This window comes from Cryptomeria japonica, chromosome 10 (assembly GCF_030272615.1).
Source record: "Cryptomeria japonica chromosome 10, Sugi_1.0, whole genome shotgun sequence".
NCBI classification, from domain to species: Eukaryota; Viridiplantae; Streptophyta; class Pinopsida; order Cupressales; family Cupressaceae; genus Cryptomeria; species Cryptomeria japonica.
The window spans coordinates 915,468,594-915,490,393 of NC_081414.1; the positions used below are offsets into that span (position 1 = coordinate 915,468,594).

The window sequence follows — 21,800 nt, forward strand, 5'->3', positions numbered from 1 at the left end:
CTTAGTGCAACCCATCCTTTGATGGGAACTCCCACAGTATTGTGAAATGGAGGATCGATGAGATTGAAGTTAAGTGGGTCGACTTGGGCATCGTAGTTTCCGACAATGTGCATTGGGTGGTTCTCTGCAAGCAAAATGCTTGTTCCCTGTAAAACCAATTGCACTGTAGAATTGAATTTAAGAACCTTCGCTTTAGTTGCACGGACTGGAACCCAAAGGCTGGAAGATATGTTTTGTCCAGTATAATTGAAATCAAAGGACGTGGTCTTGAAGGAAAGTCTGTTTTGAAGACCCCTTTTATGTCAAAGTAAAAAGCTTGGAGAATGCCAATGCTGGGCTTCACAAACGATAAATTGTTCATGCTTGCAGCGAGTCTGAATCCGTTTGGGCCTGCACAAGTCTGATTGAGGGGACAAGAAAGCAACCCAACTGTTGCACTTCTGATAATACATGGATGATAGATTCTTTTGGAGGCTAGTTTTTTTTTTCCATGAATATATTTTATGTTGTCTATTCTTTCCATATGAACTCTAAATGTTTATTTGCTTGAATTTTCAATTGAGTTATATCAAAATTATCATTATATTAGGCTACAAGTTTTCTTTGATAATTGTTACCTTTTTTTTGTTTGTGCACCAAAAGATTTCAATTTAATTAATTAAGAATTTTTATATATAAATATCCAAAATCTCATTATTAGAAAAAAGTATCAAAAGTCATTAGAATTATGAAATGTATTGACAAAAATAATCAATAACTGAATTTCATTAGAAAGGCTCTAAAGAAATCTAAATTACTGCATCCTCATGGCATGCATGCTATGTCTGTGAACTTGCACCACTTCATAGGCACTAGAGTTGCTACTCAAACAAGACAAGCTCATCTCCTATTACCTGAAAGAAAGATCAATTATGTTTATTAGCACAACAAAATAATTATGAATTAGGTGTAAGAGGAAAGGAGAATATATTTAGTGTAACAAAGAAGAAGGCCACACAATGGAGACAAGATCAGATGACATGGTTGCATCCAAGGTAATACTGTATCGTGTAATACAGTCTTTTCGAATAAATTATTATATGCGAATACTCCTACAATGTAATTATTCTTTTGCTAAACATATTTGTAAATCAACCTCTAAAATCAAACATGACATTCCACCAAAACTGCTAAGCACCTCTTTTCATTCTTATTTTTTCTTAGCAGCTTATCCCTCACACTGAATGGTGATCTCCACCAATTAAACCATTGTAACGTCGGCATCCAAAAGTCCGTAGCTAATATTTCATTCTCCTTGTAGAGGAGCATTGAAAAACTGATAGATAATGAAATTATTACATTTTCATGGAATTGAATAACAAGGGCGAAACCCAAATATGGATTACATGGTATATCGAAAATAAAAAATAAGGAATGGACATTACCCTGATTTATTAATTTGACATGATCAATTCAAGTCATGTTGAGCAATTATTATTTGTTAATATATTAACTAATAGAACCCATAAAATATATGGTGTTGGTGGGGAATACATTCTATGGGCAAGCATCCTAGCATCTGGGAAGATCAGGAGGAGGAGGCTCCAAACTTGACGAGTAACTTGGAACGTTCTTCACCACAAACACCGTATTCAAACCCCACGTCAAATGATCATCAAAATGACAATGAAAAAACCAAGCACCTGTATAAACAATAATGATTCACTCTATTACATATATTCTCCTAAATTCAAGTTCAAGGAACCGCGTGCGTTAATTCTAAAAGGATTAAAGTTGTATAGTAATTACCTGGGTTGTCAGCTTTAAATCTAAATGCAGCCCAGCCACTCAAAGGCACCCCAACAGTATTCTTTAGTGGTGGATCCACCAAATTGAAATTGAGTGGGTCTGTCTGATCATTATAGTTTCCAAAACCCTGTCCCACCACAAAAAAATCATAACCATGAAGATGCATTGGATGGTCATCTGCCTGGAAGATATTCGTTCCCTGGTACACAACCTGAACTGTATCATTATAATTGAACACTTTCACTTTTGTCCCAAAAGTTGGTGCACAAATAGTTTTAGGGATATTATCCCCAGTATAGTTGAACACAAGTGGGGGATTTGAAGGGAAATCTGTAGTAAAGACGCCTTTGATACCAAAATAATAAGCTTGCAAGATAGCAATATTTGGTTAGACTATGCTCTTCGAATGATTCTTTTGAATGATTCCTTAGGGTTTTCTATATTAGTTTTATAAAATATTATTACTATGCTCTTTTCAATGATTCCTAATTGTTTCATATATTATTTTTTTGAACTATTTCTTTGGGTTTTCTACATTAGTTTTATAAAATATTATTTCTATGCTCTATTGAATGATTCCTAACTGTTTTATATATTATTTTTCTAAGGATTTTTTAATGTGATACGTAAGTCTTTAATATATTATTATTATAACACATTATTTATTATATCATTTTTTTTAAAGGATGGAGTAAATTCTTTTGAATGATTGATAAGATATTTTTAATTTGACAAGTTAGTCATTTATATATTATTCTTATAAAATATTTATTAGATTATAATTTAAAAAAGTCGTTCAAATAATATTATTTGAATAATTTGTAAGATACACTTAATAATTTAAAAGTTTATAAATTATGGTGTGATTTGTTGTTGAACTAAATTTCAAATGATTAAAAGTAATTGGATGCGTGTGCTTGTATAGTTGCTTCTATATCTAGATATCATATTGTGATCTTTTGATTGATTGCCAAGATTTTTCGATGAATAAATATTTTTTATATTATTTGCACAAACTAATATTCATTATATTTAAAAAAGTAAGTGGAATGATTTTAAAGTTAAGGAAAGAAAATGTCATAAAAAGGTGCTAATAAGTATAATGTAAATAGGTAGTTAAATTGTTAAAAAATAAGAAATATAAATTAAAAATGATAAAAGAAAATTGCAATCATCACACTTGACTTATCTATCAAGAAGGTCCTCACAATCGAGAATTGACTTATAACTCATAATAGCTCCTTCACCATTATATTGCTCTTTAGCTAGTTGCAAAACTTCATTTTTAACATGATATATAACCACTACTAAGAAAGGAAATTTTCCATTAGCTAGCCAACCAAGAGTACCCATATCATAGGACTATAATAAAATGAAAAATAGATGAGACTGGTGAAACCAATGATGATGATTGTTCTCTTTAGGTATACACTAGATAAAGAATCATGTCTACAACCATTATGATTGTGTTCATGTTGGCACCCTTGAGAAGAGAACTAACATGGGTATGAGAGCGAGAGGTGTGTGATTCCATACAATGTTATATACTTGATTGGCTTAGAAGCACCTATAAGGGAACAGCATAAAGAATGAATTTATTAGCTTGCACTTATATTTTCACAAGAACATTGAAAAAAAACCTATAGATTTAGTATATACATAAAGAAATGAATATCAAAAAGATCTTGTAAGAAATGGAGTTTATTTTATCCCTTTCTTAATGTTGAATAAGGTTTCTACTCTAAAAGCATTTCATATTCATTACAATATAGCCATGTTTCTTAGACCAATCCCCTAAAGGAATCACATGCCAAGGTGAAGACTTTATATTGAAAGCCTTAAATAAATAATAGTGTAGGGAGCATTCAATAGTGCAATGAATAGTTTCCTGCATAGAATTTAAATAGGATTAGATCAAGGGAGTCACTAAGAAGGTGTGGGGACGAGAAGAGAGAGATTGCAAGATGAGGTAGAGTAGTATGAAGATGCGTATTGTGTGCATGAAGTGTTGTAGGATCTTAGATAAGAGTAGAAGAAAAGGAGGTATAGAAAGATGTCTAGAAGATAAATTTAAAGGTGGAGGGGAGAGAGGAGGGTGAAGATGAGGAGATTGGTGAAGAGGAGAGAGGATAGGAGGAGAGTATAATTAGTAGTAATAATAAATTAAGTTCATTGAGCTCATTCAATTTAAAGTATATAGATGTGGCTAGAGATGGTGATGATTATGGATAGAGATGGGTATATGTACAAGGATAGGAGAATGTACCATGGTAAAGGGAGGTTGATTGGGATTATATGGCATTAGAGGATAAACTATCAACAAATCTTAGTGAGATAGATTTTATGTGTAGGGAGCGGAAAAAGTAGTAGGATGAAAGAGATTCTCTAAAGAAATAACATGGTGGTGGATTGAAATGTCATCATGGGAGCACAAGATGCACTATAGGTTTTCTTGGTTCTAGAGAAAAGAGGGAGGCATAATTCTTGAGGCATGAAAGTGATTAGATGAGATGATTACTAGGGGCATAGGGGGTGAGCCAAGCATTTATAGAGATAGGAAAATAATAGAAGGAGACAACGTGAGATTTGTGAGAGGTAGCCTATTAGATGTCATTTTATGTGTAGGTAGCGCCAATAGGCCAGATGACATGTAGTTTTATAGAGTAATTATTATTTAGAGGGTTATGGTTATTGAGGTTAGTAGCATTAGTGACTACAAGACCACCTAGGGGGACACCTTAACTACTAGCATGTTTAACAATGGATAGTGCTATCTAGAGTTAGCCTATATCACCTTAGATTTGATATATTTTGATGTTCAGTGCAACATTGATTTCTACAAATCTCTTATTCTCTTTTTAGTTACAATATATATTATCCCTTTTTAGTGAAATATGAAGAGATAGTTTCACCATGTTATGCAAATAATCTAATGTGATGCATGATTGGGATAATGTATGAAATGTAATAAATTTATAATTTATATATTTAAATTAACAAATATAATTTAGTATGGATTTAATAGAGAGGACCCTTCAAGGGAATGGAAGGAGGCGGCAAAGGTTCTGATGAGACATATCATGCTAGATGGCCACTTCAAAAAATTTCACTCATAAATCTTTCCTATACTAAATCACTTTAGACATGACACTAGGATGAATTTCCCATTTAGATTCATTCCTCCTTGTCTTGATCGATTATGGTGGCCCCATATACGCCAAATGCTTTAACCCTTCATCAATATCCCATTTTTAGACTTTACAATTACAATTTGAGACTCTCTCCAACTACCAATTCTATGCCTTTATATACTAACCCTTATTAGATTGTGGATTTTAATGAATCCCCAACACCCAATATCTTGGGAGCCTCTTCCTTGACTTTGGTTAAAACCCCTCCCCTTTGAAATATGTCAACTCTCAACTTTCTACTAAAAATAAAGATATTGATGCCTTGTTCGAGTCCTAGAAAGGGAAACATGGTTCTTTCATTGAACCCTCATAAGATATTTATGATTATTCCTTAATTTATTAGTCCACCTCTTTTGAATGGTCCCTTGACAACTCCCAACCTCAAATTTCTGGGTCTAAACCTAACAATTTGGGTGCTTCTACTCATTCATCTATTCCTACTCCTAATTGTACTAATTGTGCAAAGGTTTATGCTAAGATTAATGAGTTGATCAAGGACAACAATTATCAAAATGATATTATTAAAGGATTTCTACTTCAACTAAATATTGTGAAGGGTAAGATCAATACATTAGAGGGCCTACCTATAGCTAAGGTTAACACCAGGGATTGGTCCTTTGAGGCTAAATGTGGGGAAATGTGGTCTTTTGTTCAAGGTTTGGCTAAGGTATTAGATAAGTGGGACACCCTATAAGAAGAAAAAATAAATGGTTTAAAAGCTCTTGATCTCAGAGGAGAAAAGGAAGACAATCAAGATGACAATTTCTGATATCCAAGATAAATGGAGAAAAAGGATGAAAAGTTTGGATGAAATTGTCGACTTCAAAAAGGATATGATCAAAAAGACTATGATCTCTTTGAAAGTTCTTCAAAATAATATAGAAAGGAAACACACTAAATATAATAGCTTTGCATTTGATGAGGCTTCTATTGGTTATCAAGTGTATTTTTCTAAGAACGGTCATGCATTTTCTCTATGGATGTTACCGCCTCAAAAGAAATTTAATCTTTTAGCAGCTTTTCTTTTCTCAAGGAGTTGAACTTTCTTAATCATGAGTTGTAGGTTGTAAAGGGTCGTAGTCATAAGGAAATCCATGTTCTAGTTTATGTGGTCAATTTTGATCATTTCCTTGTCCTTGTTTGTTTCTGTCTAGTTGGTTTTTTGGCCACATCTAGTCTCTTGTGTTTGGTCATCTCACTATTCATGAGACCCCTCTTCTCTAACTAATGGCTGGTATGTAAAGGGTTCATACCCTATATCAATATTTAATGAAAATAAATATAATAAATAGATTTATTTGATGGATTAAAATAAATGGATATTAATATGTTTTGATAATGTATGATCATAATAGATATAGTCAATGATGTTGTTGATGCAAGATGGATTGAATTAGTGACAACTTTAAGAAACTCACCCTAAAAAAAAGATATATAAAATCTTGGCGAATTTTTATCTATTTTGGATAAAAATAATAATTTTATTGGTGACTCTTTCATTTTTTAAAAGAACATATTAATTTTATTGGCGAATTGTTTTACACAAATTCTTTTTAGTAGAAAATATTGGCGAATCTTAGATAATAATATGAGTATGCTTTATTAATATAGAAAATAATTTTATTTTAAAAAATAAATTCTTGTAGAAAAGTAGAGGCTTAAGGTGGAAATCACTAATGATTTTAAAGGGTAGACACTACTTTATTTAGTTGTTTCCATTAATTTTAATTTATCTGATAGCCCTCTTTGTATTTTGTTAGATAAAATGTATTTAAAATTTGTAATACTCATGGGGCCCAAAATTATTTCTATACCATTGATTTCCATTGAGGTCAACAATTGAAAAGCAACTCAACCCCCATGAGCATTACAACTTGTAGGTACAATTTACCTCATGGAATGCAATGATGGTCATTGGATTATATTTTGAATCAATGATGGTAGCTAAAAATTGCTAATAAAACTCTAAAGTAAGTAATAATTATAATGTATTATTGGTGAATTAGTTTAATTTTTAACAATCACGTATCAAAAATTTTGCTAAATCTTTGAATTCAAAAATTTAATAAAATAAACTCTTTGGAAATTTAAATAAGACTAAACTAAAATTTTGTAAATATGTGTTGATTTATGTCACCTTAAAACTTGAACTATTAGCCAAATTTTGATTTTCAAATTTTACAAAATAGCCAATTTGTGAATATTAGCCACTAAAAAAATCACTGGTCCTTGAATAAAGCAAATGTTTAAATATGAATTGTGATAATTACATTAGTTTTTTATCTAATTTTTAGGGCGAAAATGGAGGTACAAAACAAGAGTATGCAAAAAGTAATTAACTCACTCAATCAATCTAATTAATTGTTGTAGTGTCCTAAATTATGCCTGATGCAATTATGACACTTATGCATGATGCCGAGTGCATTTATGACAAATCCATGATCAAAATTATGTTATTTTGGCATCTTGGATTCAAAAGACAAAGTGCCTCAGAATGCCTTAAAAGCCCCTTTGGGCCTACTTTTGGATGGACAGAAGTGCGATGCGGGGACGTCTACGTGCTGTGCTAACGTCTCGAAAAGCTGATGGAATCTTGAACCAAGCAGAGAGCTAGACACTGGTCGACACGTGTCCTTTGGCTTGAGTTTCATCATAATGGGTCTCTGCGCCTCTTCCGAGTTTAAAACCCTTCCTATCTCATTTTGAAGGATTTCCACTTGGGTTCTTGGCTCTTGGACTTTAGTCGCACTCTCACACTCTCATTGCTCTCTTTCTCTCTTCATGCTCTTGGATACACACTCTACTAATATCAAGCTGCAACTATCTTATGGTGATTCTTACCAACAAATACTATTGTGGGCTTTGTCACACTTGCATCTTCAACAAAGAGGGGTTTGTCTTTACACCTCATCTTCTCTTTTATCCATTTTTATTACATGCAATGAGTCCATTTCATTATTGATTGTATCTATTATCTAGGTGCATTCATTATTTTCAATATTTCCAACATTTCCAATATTTAATACATGCAATAGGGGTTTCGTTCCATTAAGCATAGCAGAGTTTCTATTTGCATATTTTTAATTTTCTAATTTATCAAGTTATCAATTTATTTATCTCTTTCCAGTTTATCTATCTGGTTGTTCGTGGTGGTGGAAACACCTAAATGGGGGTCTGACTAAGGTAGGCCCCTATACAGCCCCAACAATTTTCCCCGTCTTAGTGTGTGCAGGTGACAAATAGATTTCGCATGTAGGCCGCTCTACATAGAACCTAATTTTGATCCCTTTGTCTACGGGTCATACAAACAACAATGCATCGCTCTAGTGTCCAAGCTGGAGTCCGAAACCTGAGAGCTTCCCAACTGGAAGGTATAATCTGCTTTTGGTATTACATTATTCTGTAAACTTAGTTTTTTATATATTTATTATTCTTGTACTGTAATTTTGATTTTTAGCTAGTTTAGTTGTTATCCCTTGGCTTATCATAGCATCAATTTGAAGTGGTAGAGGTGGACTGATTTTCCTTCCTAGATTCATCATCTTGGAAGAGGGAAAATCTCCTCCCCTACATTTTGGTGAACCCGATGTGAATGCTTAATGTTAGATATTTTTCTCTTAGTGTTCGACACCTTTGATAAGGTATTTTCGAAGGATGATTTTGATATGTTGGATGAAGTCTTGGATGACTTCCTCGAACCACCTTCTCCTAAAAGAGATGTAAAGGGCGAGTCATCCTTCATGACATCCTCATGCAAAAATGAAGGGTCTATGAATGTCGTTGTTTTCTTTGCGGCCCCACAAAGGCCTAGGAGACCTTACACCCACATGACAATGACAAGTCCTTCTCCTAAGAGAGTCGAGACCATTAATGGAAAAAATTTCAAAGGAGAAGTTTTTTATTTATACATTATTTTTTATGCAATCCAAGCAACCATCTTTTAATACTATTACTCATATGTATAACACTCAAAAAACAAACAAGTTCTTGAACCACCTTGAACTTATCTACCTCCTTCCCAACATATCCCTCCTAAGGCACCTTTGTCGGCGGACAAGCAACCAAGTGATTATGATCTTATTGAGCAACTTAAAGATACTCTGGCTAAGATCTCACTTTGGGATTTGCTTCAAACCACCTCGAAGTATCAAAGTATGCTACAGGAAGCTTTGCAAAATATTTTGCTACCTTCCTCTCCAAGACCGACTGATGTGAATGTGCTGATAAATCATATTCATGCGGATTCGCCAAATATTACATTTTATCTACAAAAACTCCCACTTCCCGAAGTGAGGAATTTAGTGGATCCATTGATGATCATTGTTCATGTGAATGACATTGGTATTAGATGAACGCTTGTTGATATAGGTTTGGCATTGAACGTTTGTGGTTTAGACTTATTACCAAAGATCAAGGTGGACCCAAATTATTTGTCAGACTCCTTGTTCATTTGAGGTTTCGATAACAATGGTAATATCACTATGGGGACTGTCATATTGTTCTTGAAGGATGGACCAATCACTATTTCAACCCTTGTGCATGTTATGCCAAGCCCTTTATCATACAATCTTCTTTTAGGTAGACCATGGCTACATGCTTTGGGAGATATTTCATCTACACTTCATGGATCCATGAAGTTTGTGGATAATAATCAGGTTGTCATGATTAAGGCTGATCATGAGGCTATGCAGTTATGTGAAATAGCCACAGTCGGTCAGGCTTCTATTACACCTTCATTTTAAAATTATATGCCCACTTTGTCTACTTCGATCGTAACTTCTTCTTTTGTCTCATCCCCTAAAAAGGAAGAGCGCAAGAAGGAAGAAGTCACTAAGGAAGTTGTTAAAAGGGAGAGTTCACCAAAAAAGTAGGATTCTTCAAAAGAAAAATACCCAAAGGTAGATACTCCTAATGTGAAGACATTGGAGTCTACATCTGAAAAACCTTCCCAAACTGAATCACCTTCTCCATCAAAAGTAAATGCATGTTTGGGTGATGATTGGGGTTCTTTTGGATTTTACTGACTCTCATGTTGGTGAGTACAAAATAGACCCCTTCCATCTAATCTTTCCTAAGATTTCATTCACCTCGACTACGAAAGATGATTATGCATCTATAAAGCCAGGTGATGCTTATCACATCGATCACCTTTTCTATACGAAGCCACCTTCATTCAAAGAATTAAAAAACATATATGGTTCTGGATACAAGCTTGTGTCTCAGCTTGGGTATGATGGAAAGGGTTGTGGAACTAATGAACAAGGTATTCAGATTCCTTTGGAGGCCGAACCTCATCACCACAATACCGGACTAGGATATTGTCATATGATTTGAAAGGCAAAACCATGGGTAATTGTTAACATGATTTCGGTTGATCCCCTTCCTTTAAAGCTTGTTCATCAAGAACTCATCAATGCTGGTGTATCACCTAATGAGATTCCCTTGGATCTTTTCCCTTCGAAAGAATCCTTGAAGTAATTTTTGGGTGCATATGATGGGCTGTCCTCTCATCATCATAAGTGTCAATTCCCATATTTCTTGAATACCCAGGCATACTTTGGGGAATCTATTTCGCAGGGGTGTCTATATCTCACAATGAAGAATAAATGTCTATACCTCATCCATAAGACCATAGTGTGCTCCTTAGTGGAGAAACTACTGACATCATCATGAGCGATAAGACTCCCGACAAGGTCATAAAAGTGGGAAAATGCTTATCCTCCGAAGAATTCAAAGAATTAGCTAACTTACTACATCAATTCTCTAACATCTTTGGTTGGTCTTACGAAGAGATGCCTATCATTGATGATTCCATTATGGTACACAACATTGTACTTAGTCTTGATGCTAAACTGGTGAAGCAAAAGATTCAAAAGATAAATCCTAAGGTGGCTTTATTAGTCAAGGCTGAGATAGAGAAGCTCCTAAAAGCTAGCTTTATCCGCCCCATTGACTATTCACCTTGGATCTCAAACATTGTCCCGATAAGAAAATGCGATTGTCGCATCCATATTTGCATTGATTTTTGGGATGTGAACAAAGCCTCCCTCAACAATGACTTTCCTCTCCTAAATATCAATATGATCGTAGATTCCATTGTTCTGATCATTAACCATGACTCCATGTGGGACATGTATTTTGACGGTTCGAGGTGTCAAACTGGCTCAGGCGAAGGTGTTCTTTTATCCCACCCGAAGGAAATCTAGTTCCTCTCTCTTTCTATTTAGAATTTCATTTTACCAATAACATTGGCAAGTATGAGGCCTTGATCGCAGGACTCCATGTCGCGATTGCCATGGGTGTAAAGAACACCCACACGCATGGAGACTCTGAACTTATTGTAAACTAAGTGATGGGTGCCTATTTTGCTAATAAGTTGAAGTTGTCTCAGTATAAGGATTTTGTATTGACCATACTGAAGCAATTCACTACTTACATGATCGATAGCATCTCACGGAGGGAAAATCGTCATGCAGATGCAATGGCAAGCACTGATTCACTTGTAGGCACAGACTTTAGTTAGGAAAAATACCACTTTGTGATACAAGTCCTTTGCTCTCTAGCCATATCTAATCAAAATCAAATCGATGACCTTATGTGTACCCATGTCGATTTGGGAGAATGGTTTGCACACATTTTCAATTATCTACAAACCAGAAGTTTTCTTGATGATTCCAGTAAAAGTTCACCCGTGCAGATTCAAAAGTTGCCCACTCGTTACATTATCCTATCTAATGTGCTTTATAGAAGATCATACAACGGTCTTCTTCTATGATGTCTAACAAAAGATGAGATCCCCCTTGCTCTTCAACAAGCCCATCTGGCTCTGGAGATGGGAATTTTGGAGGAAAATTTTTGATACACAAATTGATCCACATGGGGTACTACTAGAAATTTATGGAACAAGATTCCTTTGCCTTTGTCAAAAAGTGCCCCCAATGTCAACAGCATAGCAACCTGATTCAAGCCCCTGCGAAGAAGCTCCATATTCAAGTCTCTCCATGGCCTTTTTAGACTTGGGGATTGGACATCATTGGAAAGATATATCTCCCTTCATCTAAAGGTCACATCTTCATTATCACCACTACAGATTACTTCACAAAGTGGGTTGAGGCAATGCCGCTCAGATCGACTACTTCTGATATGATTTGTGGCTTCATCATGGATAAAATCATTTCTCGATTTGGTTTGCCTACTACCCTTGTTTCTGATAATGGTACACCTTTTAAGAACAAGGAAGTTAGGCAGTTTCTTGAAAAATTTCACATTCAACACAGCTTTTCTACACCTTACTACCTACAATCTAATGGTCAAGCGAAAGCATCTATCAAAACCATTTAACAAATCTTACGCAAGACTATCACTAAACATGTTAAGGATTGACATTTGCAGTTAGTATACATGTTATAGGCCTATGACACTAGTATTTGTACAGCTACAAGAATGACTCCCTACAACCTTGTGTATGGCACCAATGCTATTATGCCTCTTGAATTGGATATTCCTTCTTTGCGGGTCTCCTTAAAAGGGGCTATTGTTAATGATTCCTATCGTACTCTTCATTTAAATCATCTTGAATTTCTAGATGAGCACTGCTTAAAGGCCTTTCAACATCTTCAAGCTTATCAAAAGTCTCTATCCAAACAATATAACCAAAGTGTGATAACTCAGACCTTTAAGATAGGTGACCTAGATCTTTATGAGAACCAGATAAATGTTAATGCACCACCTAACCAAAGAGGGAAATTTATCCTGAATTGGTTAGGTCCACACATCATCACCTCTATTTATGGTTCTAGTACCTATGGTTTATTCTCCATGGATGGTACTCCTCTTAAAGAGTCGATCAATGTCGCACACCTACATAGATACTATGTGTAGAAGATGCATAGTATGTGCCTTGAGCATGATACTTAGGTTCCTATGGGGGGTCACATCCTAACACATATCCTTCATTGACATGACATTCATCTTTGTGTTATGAAGTGACTATGCATTATTACATCTATGTGTGTGTGTGCATTTACATGTGTTGTATCTCTACATACCTCATTATAAGATTTAATTGTGCATATGACCCTATATAACTTAAATCATGATAAGTATTTATATCTAAATAATCCATCACATGAGCCTATAAAATAACAACAACATCCATCAATGAGAACACAAGATAGAAACATAATATCGAATCTCATATGTGTGTGTGTGTGTGTGTGTGTGTGTGTGTGTGTGTGTACGTGTATCACATCATTGTACATGTATCACATCACGACAAAAACACGTGATGTTGTCATATGTGTCTCTGACATACATAAATACATTTGTGTATATATACGAAAAAAAAATAATGCTGTACATGGAATGAATAAAAAATGTGTCATGAATGCTCTGCTAGACCTGTCCCTGACGTTGTTGGTGCTAGTGGATCCTGGTCGTGGCATGGAGGTTGTCTAACTGAGGCCGACTGTGATCTCACAATAGTGGTGCTCCATGATCGCAGACCCCTCAACTCTACTCGTAACTCAGCGATAATCTCCCATTGTGTCATCAACTCTTCTCATGTTTCCATCTCTCACTAGCATGATGCCTCAAGATCTCCCATCAACTGGCGCACTCGGGGGTGGTCTAAGTCACCTGTGGTGCCCTTCCGTGCGGCATCGACCTATTACTGAAGGTCATTGACCTGGCTTTGTAGAGCATCATGTGCCCTCTCGACACTCTTAGCTCGCGTCATTTCTCGGGCTCTCTCTCCGAGAGCAGTGCAGGCCTCCTGCAAGGCCTCGTCCCATTGCCTCATCATAGTGGTTAGTTGTGTTGCTCCCTACACCAGCTCGACTTGACCCTCCTCATATGTTGTCCATATCTATGCTACAAGATAAAATAGTTGCACATGTCTCCCTACTGATTGGAGGGGTCGATAGACATCTAGCACAGGACCCTAGGTCTGCACATCAGGGGCTTCTGCAAGCGCCTGGTGGATGAATCTCAACCACTCGGCTATGCTCTCGGTAGGCACAAAAAATTTCACATAAATATCCATCCTGTCCAAAAATCTCTACATCTATGCATATACAAATAAAATACTAAAGTACATCAACTGAAACTACAAGTACATACTAGGATCGCCGCTCTACCACTCTGGATCTTGCAGAGGCACCCTACTAGAGGATCCCTCCAAAGTCACTGTTACTACTGGTCGCGCTCGTGGCGTGGCTGGTGGTGCAATTGGTAATGGTGGAAGAGCCTAACAGCCGGTACAACTCAGTCTAGACTCGGACTCCTCATCCATTGTCTCCACTATAGCCTTTCACCCTCATCGCTCATAGAGGCTTGGTCATCGTTGTCTCCCCCTAGAGCTCCAATGTCTCCCTCCCTCTGCATCTATTAGAAAGATTGGTGCTGAACCAACTCTGCCCCACCAACCTACGAACCCCAACGTGACTTCGACATCATCTATATCAAGCTATGTGGTGATGTTGTCATCATCACTCCCCTGCAAACTATCTCTTACATCTCCGAGGGTAGGGTTGGGTAGCTCCTGAGGTCACAACACACTCCCAACCGATCGTGTGTAGGTAGGAACAATAGGTAGAATAGTCTGCACCTGTCTGAATTGCCGCATGAATCCTCGCTAGTAGTATGACATCATGGTCCTCGCAACTGAGTAGGAAACGGTCTCTCTTCATCTGCGGGAGCTGTGTGCGATTTGTGGTCCAGACTCCCATGTCTCAATACGGCTGCCAGATCACATCTCTGATCCCGAGCTCGTGGATAGTGACCCTCCAATAAGTAAGGTCCCCTGTCCACCATCCTCTATGCCATAATGGATACGCATGTGCCTGTGGCATGTCCAAGGGCATCCATGCTGAAAATCCAACTCACCCCGTGCAAGTGATCTGCTCAAATGCCCAGACCTGTAGTAGGGTGCACGCTGTCAGGCTTTGGTATGCATGGTGCACGTACCAGGAGAGCTCATAGTATAGATGGGCAAGTATACTATAGCCCCACGCGTACACTATCTCTCTCTATCCTCCATCTCTCGGATCAAGGGGACAAAACCTATTGTCAAATCTAAACCACACTTGTCTGTCAGTACCCATCGTGCAATGGTCGCGATCATAATGTGTCGTACCAAGGGAATTGACACTCATCCCTGACCCATTGCTCGCAAGTATACATGACCTGTAGCATCTACCCTCCATCCAAGGGCCCACTCCTGCTGACTAACCAACTCCACGACAACAAGGATCGCTGGTGACACTTTCTCCCCCCAGACGAGAAGCCGTAGAATGCGGTAGACTTCAATCAGTGTCACAGTAATCTCTCCTGTGGACACATGGAATGACATGGTATCCACATCCCACCTCTCCATCAATGCTTGTAGCATAGGGGCATGGAACTAAAACTCAGGTGACATGTATGTCCACCATAAACCTACTCTATGGAGGATTCGTCTATCTATAGCCGACAACTCATCTACTCGACTTCGCAACAACAACTGGTGCCCCAATGTATGCTCCCGCATCTTGGGAAATGTCTGCACACAAACAATTTGTTATTAGTTTTGATTTCACTTTTCCAAAAGACGCTTGCATGCCTAGAAGATGAAATCGCATCTTTTGGATGCCAGCGCCCTTTTAGGACGACAACGCGTTGTCTGGACGAACGCTCCCATCTAAGATGAAGGCATGTAGACCCACCGACAATACGTCCCAAGGACACCTACATAGTTGTCCGAATAAAATTCTCCAAAAAAGAACTAAAAATATAGAACGCGACATGTTTCGAGTTGTACCTGGTCAGGCTCACTTCCCTGCTCGACCGCGGTCCGTAACTCCTTGATCCCACTAGCCCTAAGTTCTCGTCTACATGGAATTTTTCGCTCGGAGTCTATTCAATTCTTAGCTAGAATGCCCATAGTGTATAGTAACAATGACCCTTCTTGGGGCCCACTTTCGAGTATATAGCCTAATTTTTGCCCGAAAAGGCTTTTGCCCATTTTTGGACAATTTTGGCTCGTTTTCCTTCCTGTTTTGCCCTCCTCATTGGGGAAAAACATGAGGGGGTATATACTTACCTTCATCTAATTTTTCTCCTCTATCCATACTAACGCTCTATAAGCATTCTTCTCACTGAAGTAGATTCCTCTATTTTCCGTGCTGACAACTTTTCTAGTCTTGCAGTATGGAATTCGTCCTACCAAATATTGGGTTTCCTCGTGGATAATTGGGGGCATTTCCTGTGATCGTTGACTCAACCTTTGCGGTTTCTACAATATCCTTTTTGGCTAAGTATTTATTGCATCTACTATGTTTATTGCACTATATGAGCTTAATGAACATATCCTTCAAAACTACTTTAGTGCAATTGATCCTTGGACCCGATTAGTCCACTAAAGTGGGGGCAAAATGTAGTGTCCTAAATTATGGCTAGTGCATTTATGACACTTATGCATAACGTCTAGTGCATTTATGACAAATCCATGATCAAAATTATGTTATTTTGGCATCTTGGATTCAAAAGACGTTGGGCCTACTCTTGGATGGACAGAAGCGCGACGGGGGGATGTCTGTGTACTGCGCTAATGTCTTGAAAAGCAATCGAAATCTCGAACCTGACAAAGAGCTGGATGCTGGCTGATGCGTGTTCTTTGGCTTGCATTTCACCATAACGGCTCTATGCGCCTCTTCCGAGTTTAAAGACCCTTCCTAGCTCATTTTGAAGGGTTCCAACTTGGGTTCTTGACTCTTGGAATTTGGTTGCACTCTCACACTCTCATTTCTCTCCTTCTCTCTTCATACTCTTGGATACACACTCTACTAATATCAAGATGCAACTATCTTGTTGTGACTTTTACCAAATAATACTCTTGCGAGCTTTGTCACGCTTGCATCTTCAACAGAAAGGGGTTTGACTTTACTCCTTATCTTCTCTTTTATCCATTTTCATTACATGCAATGAGTCCTTTGCACCATTGATTGTATCTATTATCTAGGTGCATTCATTATTTCCAATATTTAATACATGCAATAGGGGTTTGCTTCCATTAAGCGTAACAGAGTTTTTATTTGCATATTTCCAATTTTCCAATTTACCAAGTTATCAATTTATTTATCTCTTTCCAGTTTATCTATCTGGTTGTGTGTGGCGGTGGAAACACCTAAATAGGGGTCTGACTAAGGCAGGCCCCTATACAGCCCCAACAATTTTCCCCATCTCAATGTGTGCAGGTGATGAATAGATTCCGCGTACATAGGGCGATCTGCATAGAACCAGATTTTAATCCCTCTGTCCATGGGCCATACAGACAATAGTGCACTGCGCTGGTGTCCGCACCTCGCTCTGGCGTCCGAAACCCGAGAGCTCCCCAACTGGAAGGTATAATCTACTTTTGGTATTACATTATTTTGTAAACTGAGTTTTTGTATATTTATTATTCCTGCATTGTAATTCTGTGTTTTAGTTAGTTTATTTATTATCTGTTGACTCATCTTAGTTCGAGTTCGAAGAGATAGCGCTGGAATGATTTGCATTCTGAAATTCATCATCTTTGAAGGGGGCAAATCTCCTCCCCTACAATTGTAAATGCCTAACAACAGGCAATAATTAGATGAATCTTCACATAAGATAAATGGTACTAGATAATGAGATATTGAGATATAATGATAGAATTGTTTGAATGCACATATTTTGATATAAAATAGAATATTATACACTACACTAGGATATAGAGGACCAAGTTTATAATGTATCCGTGTATGGCATTGACTCTACAAACGACATACAAAACAGATGTCTTAACATTTGGTGTAAAAATATGCTCTATGATTCACCTAGTTGACCTTTGTTTGCACATTTTATTTGTATATCTGACGGTTTGATAGTATTTACAGTTACCTTGAAGGTTTGGTATCATGCTATAAGGAAACGTACTGAATTCTTTTTCATGTGAATTGCAGGTTGAAATTTTTTGTGAAGAGATGTTTTTTATATAATAAATATATCAAATGGGGACACCCCCGGATATTATAGTAGAATAAAATAAGCAGAAGAAAATTTTATAGTAGAATAAATTAAATCTAGTACGCGTGAGATATAAAAATATATTTTAGTAGAACATTGTATGAAGGCTGGATTGGGAGATTGAATGTATAACTTTGAAGTCGATCAACGCGTATGTGGAAGAAATCTGTCGGTGGTTTCAAAATGGAAGGAGCGAAAGCAATCGCTAGTTTTTACAGATATTACCCTATCTGTCAGTTCCCATTAACAGATATTTCCATCACTTGATATCTAACTACCTTACAAAAAGCAATACTTATGCAACACATAAGCTACTTAAGAGAAATCTTCTATACATCAACTTTCTTACATTAGAAATTGCCCAAAAAAAGTACGATAAAGACTTAGCATAATATTGAGAAAATAAAATATTCTCACAATTTTGTATAGTTATTATATATAAATAGTACATATTATTGAGCCCTTTTTTACATCACCAAAGTCTTATTCCTTTTGTGTGTTTAAAATATGAGGATAATGAGTATTTTTTTTAATAATATTTACTTATTATGATCATAAATCAATGTATTTAAGATAAATTATCATATTAAGGGAGTTTTGATTTCGCATTGGAATTTTTATAGATTAATCTTAATACTTTACCTCTTTTCAAGTTAGTAGATAAATAAAGTTTGGACCACGCAATGGAAAGTAGTTTTGTTATCATTATCATATGTACATCAACATTTAATATATAGATGCATGACATTCAAATGTTAATTTCAAGTTCTTGGTAATAAAAGAGGTAGATAAGTTCATTAAGCATACTAATAACACCACAAAACCCACATTTGATGAAGTTAATCATATAAATGGAAATAATGTACATCAAAAGATTAGTCCTTTAACAAATGCAAGATCATTTATAGTGTAAGGACAATCTTGTATCAACCAAAGATTATTTTTTTAATATTTGTTTGATCTTCAAGTATTTTACTGGTTTTACAATATTTTGTCATAATATGAAGCATTTTTCATAGCGACAAGTTTCACCACACTTATATTTTCATAATCTTAAGCTTTGCATATGTAATCATAGGCACCATAAAGTCATTAGACATGTCACAAGACATGTTTTGATTAATATTCTTTGATTGTTGTATGCAATAAAAAATTGAGAGAATAAAATAAGAATTAAAAGACAAACTTAAAATCTTATTTTCAAATTTAATTTGAAAATTTAGAATGAGAGTATTTAAGTGATTTCATTATGTGATTTGATCGAAAATAATGTTGATGCTCAAACTCAAGAGCATAAAATTAATTATTTTTTAAGTTATTAAAATGACAAAGTGATATAATTATTAAAAAACACATGATTATAGAAAGGATGAGCGAAAAGATGAAATTGTAAATTTTTTGAAGATCGGATGAAAGGTGAATATTTGATCAAAGATCAAGAGATAACCCATCTAGTTGTGGAATAAATTTAGAGAAATAGATTAAAGTTCACTAGAATTAATAGGGAAGATTCTATTTTGAACTTTAGAGAAGATAAAACAAATAATTTAATTAATTAAGCGGATAATTTATATGAAAAAGTTGCTAACTTGAAGAATGAGCTAACTAATATAGAAGATATGAGAAATAATTATATATAATTTTAAGTTTTAATTAGATAATTAGTTCATAGTAATTAAATAATTAAATATTATTTTATTAAATGATTAATAAATATTGATAATTAATGATAATGGATAATTAGTGTGGATGATATTTAATAATATCAAATAAATAATGATTGATGATATTGATCTTGGTGTGAATGGGTTGTTCTACCTAACTAGTTTGTCACTTAGGTAATATTCATAATTGTAAGAATTTGTTGAAAATAGCCAAGATCAAGAGCACATTAAATAGCATAAAAGAGAGACTAAACATTTGATAAGAATAAACTGTATTCTAATCAAGAGCAAAATGTGATCAAATGGATCATTAAAAATTAAATACAATGTATGATGAGGTTGCTTATAAAGGCAAGGCTAAGAGAAAAGAGAGCACACAATGATGACATGTGTCTCAATGAGATGCAAGGGTGGATAGGGGTAGGTAGGAGAAATGGTAAAACATTTCACATGAGGTGTATCACCCATCGAAGGTGGAATTATCATCCCAGAATAAGTGGATATGATAAACTAACAATAATATCACACTATAAAAGGTGGAAGTTCTCCTACATAAACACTCCCAATGTATGCACATCTCGCTAAGTGGCTCATATGAAAAATAAAATGCTATCCATGTACCTAAGTAAAATTAAGTAAAGTGTAATTATATCCAAGATGAATAAATAATTACACCAACACCCCCCTTAAGTGCAACTTAGAGGAATGCACTTAATTATACAATGCAACTAAGCAAGCAAGATAGGTCCTAGCTATAAGGCTATGTTAGGTACCCATGTACAAATGAAATGCAATGCAATCTCTCATAAAGCAGGGAAAGAGAGAAAAACCCAATGGGTAAACCCCCCTCCCCCCCCCAAAAAAAAAGAAAAAAAAAATGAAAGAGAGATGAAAACTATACAAAGAACTCTCAAAGAAGTATGTGAAGGACAATTTAACTCCATATGAGGAAAAATTCCCCACCATATGAGAGAAGAATTGAGACCAAGTAGCCCCCCTCAATGTAGAATCTGCACCAATGGCAAAAGCTCAAAATTGAATGAAGAAAATACTCCACGATCATCGAAAAATGTTCCTACCCTTGGGAAAAAGCACAACCAAAGGTGTATACATCAAATTTCCCCAATCATGAAGGGAAGATGTAGGAAAAAAATTCAAGATGAATGGAATCTCTGAAAACTGCTCAAGTGTCCCCATGTTGATGCTGAAAGTTACCCCCTCCAAAGGTGGTGTACTAATGCACACTGCTAAAAAAGAAACTCCAAGATCTAGTGGAGATGAATGTAGAACAAGATCCAAAGACTCACATGTCTCCTCTAAGGATAAAGAGACCTTCTCCAAGTGTTGTACATAAGAATCCACAATCATGTCAACCTCGAAAGAATGATCATGTAGAGTATGAACAAGAGGGTCAAAGTGTTCCCTTGCAAAAATCAAAGAAGGATCATATTCATCAAAGAGAAGATGAATTTCATCAATGATATCTCCCAAATCTACAATATAAGACTACACAAACAAACCTACAATGTCTATCAAGTAGTCATCCCAATGAACTGAAGTTGGAAGACAAGATATATATCCTATTGCACTGAATCACAAGGCAAAACTGTCACATCATCTACACTATCAATTGCAATAGATGATGTGATATCAATAGGAGGAGATGAAATGCAAGGCTCAAGAATGGGTTCACATGTGAGAACACCCAAGTTCAAGTACCCAAAGTTCTCCTCAATATCTGAATCATCAACATACGAAGAATCATCATCATCAATAGGAATTAAATTTACAAAGGAATAAAATAGAGATGCATTATCAATAACCCCTATAGCAATTATATCTCTAGTGTCCAAGTCTTTATTGATAATTGAATCCGGTGTGAACTCCACAATTTTCCTTGTTACCCCATGAGTAATTTGATAGATGGAAAGAAGATCATTTGACAAATAAGGTACATACAACACATCATTGATGGAGTTATCTGTTGGAATACAATGAATTAAAGAACACTATGAGGGGGGGGGGGGGTGAATCCGTGTTCTCCCGATAACACAAAATTTTAACCTTTTATAGCATACACATATAAACCGGTAAATGATGAAACATATGACACGAAGTAAATAAACCAACC

General features: G+C 36.0%; 1 protein-coding gene across 1 annotated transcript; it reads right to left on the reverse strand.

Moving 5' to 3' along the window:
- Window positions 1-1,323: 1,323 nt before the first annotated feature.
- Window positions 1,324-15,354, reverse strand: LOC131061727 (laccase-14-like). The gene is made up of 3 exons (XM_059213002.1): window positions 15,141-15,354; window positions 1,789-2,133; window positions 1,324-1,682 (listed from the first exon to the last, which is right to left on the reverse strand). The coding sequence occupies exons 1-3, from the start codon at window positions 15,352-15,354 to the stop codon at window positions 1,552-1,554; spliced, it is 690 nt and encodes a 229-aa protein (XP_059068985.1). The 3' UTR covers window positions 1,324-1,551.
- Between the last annotated feature and the right edge of the window lie 6,446 nt (window positions 15,355-21,800).